The sequence below is a fragment of the Ziziphus jujuba genome, chromosome 2 (genome assembly GCF_031755915.1).
Source record: "Ziziphus jujuba cultivar Dongzao chromosome 2, ASM3175591v1".
Classification (NCBI taxonomy): Eukaryota; Viridiplantae; Streptophyta; class Magnoliopsida; order Rosales; family Rhamnaceae; genus Ziziphus; species Ziziphus jujuba.
This window is the reverse complement of record NC_083380.1, coordinates 24740718-24748825: the sequence shown is the minus strand read 5'-3', so window position 1 is coordinate 24748825 and position 8108 is coordinate 24740718. Positions and strand designations below refer to the sequence as shown.

General features: G+C 30.6%; 1 protein-coding gene across 1 annotated transcript; it reads left to right on the top strand.

Annotated features, from left to right (window-relative positions):
• Nucleotides 1-524: 524 nt before the first annotated feature.
• LOC125422660 (uncharacterized) lies at nucleotides 525-6660 on the top strand. The gene is made up of 4 exons (XM_060815021.1): nucleotides 525-534; nucleotides 661-1280; nucleotides 1368-1529; nucleotides 6361-6660. The coding sequence occupies exons 1-4, from the start codon at nucleotides 525-527 to the stop codon at nucleotides 6658-6660; spliced, it is 1092 nt and encodes a 363-aa protein (XP_060671004.1).
• The last annotated feature ends 1448 nt before the right edge of the window (nucleotides 6661-8108 follow it).

Below are 8108 nucleotides of genomic sequence, written 5' to 3'. Positions count from 1 at the left end.
GGAGATGCAGCCGACTAATTAGGTCGAGCTGCTAGTCTCCTATTATGATAAGGTTTTTAATTATAATGGTTGAATTTGCTTGGACCTGTTTAATTGGGCTGGGCATACTTAGATAACTAAATTTGCAGGATTGTGTATGTACTGTAATATTTTCTCCAAAAAAAAAAGAAAAAAAAAAAAGGAAAAGGTGTATATATTATAATACAATTAGATAAAACCCGTAGCTTGGCTGTAAAGAACAGATTTTAGGTCAAAAACTAAATACATTCTTCGTTGGAAAATGATGAAGAAGAAAAGGGTTGACTTTTCTTTTTCTTTTTCTACTTTTTTTTTCCCCCCTTCTTGTTACTGTTATATCCCTAACTCCTCTATTTTCAATTTCATGTACAGAAATTCAATGTGGTTCATCAGAACGAAAACAATGTGGGTGATAGAATCAGTGAATTGGACAATGGAGTTCTTGTAAACATACTTTCTCTATTGCCGCTAAAGAAAGCTGTGGCTTCTTCTATCCTTTCACGCCGATGGCTGTATGTTTGGACTAATATATTCAATCTCAATATTGAAGCTCATCTAATTACCACCAAAAGGAAAACTAAAAAAAAAATATAGAATTAGAGTCTAAAAACTTGAAGTTTGTAGAATGGCTTACTGATGTAGTGAAGAAGCAGCACAAGGCCCCAAAGATAGATCAATTCAGGGTATGCTTTCGATGTCTGGGCCCTGAGTTTGATTGTTTTGTTCGTGATTTGATTGAGTTTGCTATGATAAAGAGAGCTCATAAGCTTGAGTTAGACTTTGCACTCGGTAATGGTGATGATCCAATTTTGGGATCCAAGTACAGTTTTCCAGAAAAACTATGTCAAAAACACATCGGGTTTGAGTCCCTTCAAGTGCTTGAATTTAAGTCTGTTAATGTGAGAGGAGGAGTTATCGAGCGGTTGTTGTCAAATTGTCCTGTTCTTGAAAGATTAAGTGTGTATAACTCCCCGGCTTTGCATGGTTTGAGAGTTTTTGGCCGTGCATCACTCCCATTGAAGTGCTTAGTAATACGACAATGCCATTTGGTTGGAAGAATAGAGATTGATAGTGCCACGAACCTTGTTTCTCTACATATTGAGAGAGCTTTCGAAACTAACTTGGTTTTGAGGAATGTACCAAAACTTGTTGAGGTATCCATGATCGATTGGTGCAACTATTGCACCAAAATTAATGTCATCGACCAGGTTTCTTGTTGTCTTTCCCAGCTAGAAATTCTCAGAGTCGGTAGAATTGTAGAGGTAAGTTTATGAATTATTGATGCTATTTTTTTTTTTCTTTTTTTGGTTAAACATGTTACTCCACTTACTCTAGGTTTGGTTTGTCAGGTTTCCAAGATTGGTGAAGTAATTCCTAATCCTATATTAACAAATCTCAAGCATTTGCATTTACAAGTTGATATTCGCTGCAAATATGTTTTTCTTGACTTAAATTCAATTGTGGAAGCAGTTCCTTACCTGCAGAGACTTGTGTTTATGTTGTCATATGTGGTAAGTTACTTGGATTACTGATCCATATGTATTCCATTTTTCTTATTACAAAGTCGTAGTTTTAGATGCCAAATCTTGTTTTATCATTGTAATGAATGGAGATAACTAGTTTTATCATCGTGATTAAATGTGCAATGTGTTGAATATGTAGTAGTAGTACTCAGGGCCGTTCAAGCATTTTTTAGGCTCTAGGCAGAGAAAAATATTTGGGCCTTAATATTTTTTAAGAAACATTGAATATTAGTTTTTAAAAGAGAAATTTTTATACAAAATTTAATTTTTTAACTTTTTAAGATGAAAAGTTAGTAATTAAATTTTTATATTCAAGCTGTGATAATAAATCCTTTTCAATTAATAAAATTGCCAAATTATCTAATCTTTCTTGGGACATTGTTGAGTGTAAATAAGATCTTATTAATTTTAATTTTGAAAAACTTCTTTTTGCTGAAGCTATACTAACAAGTATTATCAGTAGTATTCTATAAGCTATCCATGCGTTAGGAAAAGAATTTAATTTTTTTATAAGGTTTAGTATCCCAAGTGCTATTTTTAATTCAGAATTTATTATTCCTTTTAAAACTTTTAGTTTTGAAAATAAATTTAAACCATCAATATCAAATAATATGTTATGTTTTAAAAAATTTTTAAGACGCAAACACTTTTCTTTTAGAAAACCATCACCAAGCAATTTTTATTTTTCTATATCATACGGAAAAACTAAAATTATCTTCATATATCTTAAACTGTTCAAACCTAATTTGAAGTGAAAAAATAGCATAATCAACTATATAGTTGAAATAATTAATTTTAAAAGATTTTTCAGGTGAAAGTCTCATCTCATTAGTTTCATTCTCATCAAATTCTTTCTTTCTTCTAATTATACTTTTTTCATGAAATTTTGGTTCTACATTCATTTCATTGGCAATCTCTTTAGCACAGATCATAGCAGATGTGAATCCATTTTCTCTATAGTCATTAAAAAATGAAACAAGACCTTTTAGTTAATCTAATACAATGGTAATATTCATATCTTTATATTGTAAAAACTTACTAACAGTGTTAACTGCAAACAATATATCATACTAAATAATCACATCTAGTAAAAATTCAAAATTTTCAATCTCATATGTTGCTAAAGAAATTGCTTCACTTTTTGTTTTAGGATCATCATTAGCTTCTGCTAGTTGATATAAAGCATCTCTTATTTGTGGAGCTTGATATTTTATTGCTTTAACACTTTTAAGATGACTTTCCCAATGTGTTTGTGACAATGGTTTAAGAGTTAAATTAGAAACATGGTCTTGCAAAATTTTCCATCTTTTTGTAGAAGAAGAAAATAATGAATATATACGTTGTGTCATGCCAAAAAATGTTATAGCACTAGGACAAGACTTAGCCATATCACAAAGCACTAAATTAAGACTATGACAACCACATGGTATATAAAAAGCTCTAGAATTTATATCTAACAATCTCTTTTGTATGCCTTGTTGCTTACCTTTCATATTAAACCCATTATCATATCCTTGTCCTCTTATATCATTTATATCAAGTTCAAAATTTTTTCTTACACTAGTAAGCATATCAAAAAGACCTTTCCTTGATGTATTATCCACTTTTAAAAATTCTAAAAATACTCTTCTATTATGATTGGATTTGTTGAAATATCTATACATCTTAATATAAGAGACATTTGTTCTTAATGACTTATATCTGGGATACAATCAAGTATAACTGAAAAATATTTGGCTTCTTTTATTTTTTAATTATAATACTTTTTATTCCTATCCTAATATATTTATTAACTCATTTTATATGTTATGGCCAAGGTAATGATTATGAATTTCACCATTTTGAATACATTTAAGGTGTTCTTGCATTATAGGATCAAATTCTGCAATCATTTCAACTAAACTTAAAAAAATTTCCATTGTTTTCTTGATAAATCTTCTCATTTGTGCCATGAAATGCCAAATTATTTTTTGCAAGATTTTTAACTACAGCAATAATTCTTACTAATACATTCCTCCAATGCTCTTTTTCCTTGTTTACCTTTTCTTGTAAATTTTGATCAATAGTTTTATTTTTGAGTAATCTCATTTCAACATCAAACCAAATATTCATATTTATAATATGTTCACTGCTTGTTTCATGACTTTTAAGCTTGGCACTAAGATTTTTCCAATCTTGACATCCTTTGTTTGCTAATTGAATTGTAATTGATTTTTGATTAAATAATTTACAACAAGAGCAAAATACTTTATCTACTTCTTTTGAATATACTAGCCATCTCCTATCATGTTTTTCTCTATTAGGTAATTTTCGAATGTAATAAACAGTAGAAAAGTGTCTAGAATTTTCATTATTTGGAAAACATAAATTGGTTTCTCTAATTGGACCTTTTTCAACTAATAAATCTATTAAATTTGTATTATGTGTTCCCCTTGTGTTGGATCATATATATTTTTAACAAGAGTTTCATCAATATCATTAAAATTTTTATCTTCTTGATCAACAAATTCATTTTCTCCTAAGTTATTATTATCTTCTTCATCAATATTAATATTTGGTGAATTAGATTGATGATTATTAGAATGTTCTTGACAGATTTCTTTTTGTCCTAATAAAGTATCATCTTCTAGTGAAAATTCAATTGTTTTTTCATTTAAATTTTTAATTGGTTTTTCTGAGTTTTGATTTTTAGTACTAGTAACAAACCTATTAAGTGCTTCTTTTTTAGATTGAATAAATTTTTCTATTTTTCTTTGTTTCATACGTTTTGCATGTCCAGATTCATATTTGCTAGCAGACATATTTATATTCAAATAATAGAAAATATAGATCCCTAATATTTTATCAAAATTAAAATGCTCTAAATTAGAGAAACAATAAAACCTTATTTATGCCTTGCACTTTCAATTTGATGATACTTTAAAGTCTAACACTGTTATTTGCGTGAATATGATAAAAGAACAAACAAATATTGACTTTTATTTAGATTAATTAGAATAAACATCTTGGAGAATAATTGGCCCAAATTAAAAACACCATGTAAGGATTAAAATCTAATCAATTTATTTGAATAAAAAATATAAAGAAAAAAATAAAAACACAAAATACAAAACAAAACTATGAGCTATATATATATATATATAAGGACAATAAGAATAATTAGTAAATAACTGCATCATGAATTCATATAAAATAATATATATATATATATATATATGAATTGCTAGCCCAGGCTCAACCCGCATCAAGATATTGTCCTCTTTGGCCCAGTCCATCGGGCCTCAAGGTTTTATACTCAAAACGCGTCTTGAAGGGAAAGGTAGCATCACACTAATAAGGCATCACACCTCGTCCTTTCCAACCGATGTGGGATATTGGGATATTACACACCCATCCTTCCCCCTCCTGGGGCCCAGAGTCCGTCCTGGCACACCGATCCGGGTTAGGCTCTGATACCATTGCTAGCCCAGGCTCAACCCGCATCAAGATATTGTCCTCTTTGGCCCAGTCCATGTGGGATATTGGGATATTACACACCCATCCTTCCCCCTCCTGGGGCCCAGAGTCCGTCCTGGCACACCGATCCGGGTTAGGCTCTGATACCATTGCTAGCCCAGGCTCAACCCGCATCAAGATATTGTCCTCTTTGGCCCAGTCCATCGGGCCTCAAGGTTTTATACTCAAAACGCGTCTTGAAAGGAAAGGTAGCATCACACTAATAAGGCATCACACCTCGTCCTTTCCAACCGATGTGGGATATTGGGATATATATATATATATATACGAGAAGAATGAAAGTAAATTCATTAAAATAAATTAAAACCAACAAGCTTACCTTTTATTTTGGGACCTTCTAGATCAGAATTGCAATTGTGTATATTGAGTATCAAAGATTAAACAAATACGAAAGATGAGTGAATGGAGGAGAATAAAGGAAGTTAGCAAGAGAAAAAATGCATAAACTCTACATAAACAAGAATGAGTATTGAATATATGTTTTTCTCTTTTTTTTACCGTTACAATCTAATTAATTATAGAAATAGAATATAAAAAGTTTCAATTAAATTTTATTAGTGTTCTTTTCCAAAGATAAAGATAATTATAGATAATTATCGTAATAAATGATCAATTAACAATAATCAACTTCTTATATTTCTAAAATAAATTAATACTTATATTTTATTTAATGAAAAAAAAATATATATATATAATATAGAAAATATACTTTTTGGGGGCCCCAATAAATATTGGGGCTCTAGGCATATGCCTTAGTGGCCTATGCCTTCAGTCGGCCCTGGGAGTACTTTGGTTGTTGTTCCATCAACATGATTAAATGTCCAATTGAGAAATGCAATATTTTTGTTTTCATTGAATAAAAATGTTGAGAATTAGGAATATCAGCTAACTTTTTGAAAAGAAATAGTACTTTTGGTGCAATGAGTTTTATTATGTATTTGATCATGATAAATTAAACATCTTTGTTTCCCAAACTCTTCGATTCGTTGGGATTTGCATGGACTATTGATGATGTTCTGATCCTAAATAGAGACAACCTGAATTCCATTCTCATGGTCTTTGTGTGGAACAGAGGCCTCAATCTACCATGAGACTGCTGTTCAATGAAACAACTTTCTATGTATTTAGGAGTATTAATTGTTAATGCAATAGTTTTGCATTCGAATTGATATTATACTGCTATTGATTTGTTAAAGATTTGTTCTTTCAAATGCTATATATAAATGGTAATTCTGTTTGAAATAGATCTTAATTTGTTGTAGTTGTAGTTTGCATGAGCACTAACTTGTTTTTGTTGGTGCAGTTTTCCTTCGATGGGTGGGAATATTATGGAAAGCATAGAAAAGCTGCAAATTGGTGCTATAATAATAACCACAAGGTAGTGGAAATATTTGGCTATGCTGGTCACAAAAGAGCTGATGAATTTATCATGAATGTTATAGAAAATATTGGTACACTGGAGAAAATCATTATCATCCCTCACGATTGGTGCCCTTTTCGCGTAGCTGATACCATAGAAGAGTGCATTAAGTATGCCAGAGTTCACACCAGGAAAGAGCTCAAACCAAAAGTTCCTTCAACTATAGCATTTATATTATTATGATAAATGCTTTAAACTTATCCAAATTTTTTAATGTGGTCTGTAACTGAACAAAACTCTTGTCTATGTTAATTGGTGTTTATTAGGAAATTGCATATATGTATATTTATACATATATATATAGTCCTTCTATAATCAAGACCGACTTGATAAAAATGGTGCGGTCCAAAAACGTGAAAAAATAACCAACCATTAGATTTCAACTTATCCAATGAACGGTTCAGATACTTCCCTACCACATGTCAGAAAATTGCAACTTAAAAAAGATTTCCTTCAACCTTCTCGCTTCAAAATATCATTTTCTTTCCCACTCACACTACTGTTTCACACAGACTTTACCATTTCAAAATTCGCAAATAAAATCTACCATCTCTCACCATTTTAAAATTCCCAAATAAAATCAACAGTCTCTCACCATTTCAAAATTTCCAAATAAAAGCCATCATCTCCACCGTTCCAATCCCAGATATTCTTCTATTGCTTCCACCGCCCGGGCCTTCTACTCGAATATCCAAAATCCGTTTAGAGCCTAGGTTAAAGGTTATTATTTGTGAGCCATTGTTTTTTTTTTTTTTTTAGCCTTTTTTTTTTTAAGTGTGAACAAAAAATCCAAAAAAAAAAAAAAAACAATGACATCGATGACCTGCAAAACATCACCAGCTTAGGTACCAAATAAGTGGCCATTTTCATTTAGATTAAAAGCTGCTCTTTCTTGGTGGTCTAGAGTAGTCCCGACGTGGCCGAGAGCAAAGTTCCGGTGGTGACTGTATCGCTGCCCAGAGCAGAAAGGGCTTCCATGGCCTTGATAATTAAGTCTCGTTTGGTTAGATTCTTTTGAGTCTTGAAGTCTCGATCTTGATCGGATATGAGATTGAGGAGTTCCCACTTGGGGAGTGTTGATTGAGCTGTAAAGGATGAGTAGGCAATCATAGAGGAGTTAGAGTGGTGGGGTTTCAAAGAACAAGAATTGAGATGATGGTGTTATGGGTTGAATTGAATACCACAAAGAAGAAGATTTGAGGATGTAGAGTTATGGAAGCTTTGACGCTCTTGTAAATTTTTTCAATTTTTAAATTTTTTTTATTATTTTCTTTTTTTTTATTTCCTTTGTAATTTTTTTTAATATTTTTACAAGTATCATTCAAAATAATAAAATTTAAACTTAACAAAAAAATTTGAGGAGTAATTTAAAATTACAAAATTGAAAAGATAACCAAGAAAAACAAATGGGGGACCAAAGCCAATGCTTTTACATTCCAACAGCGTTGGCTTTGGTCCCCTAATTTTTTAAAATTTTTTTATAATTTTCTTTTTTATTTTTTTTAATTCCTTTATAATTTTTTTATATTTTTACAAGTATCATTCAAAATAATAAAATTCAAACTTAACAAAAAAAGTGAGGACTAATTGAAAATACAAAATTGAAAAGATAACCAAAAAAAAAAAAAAAA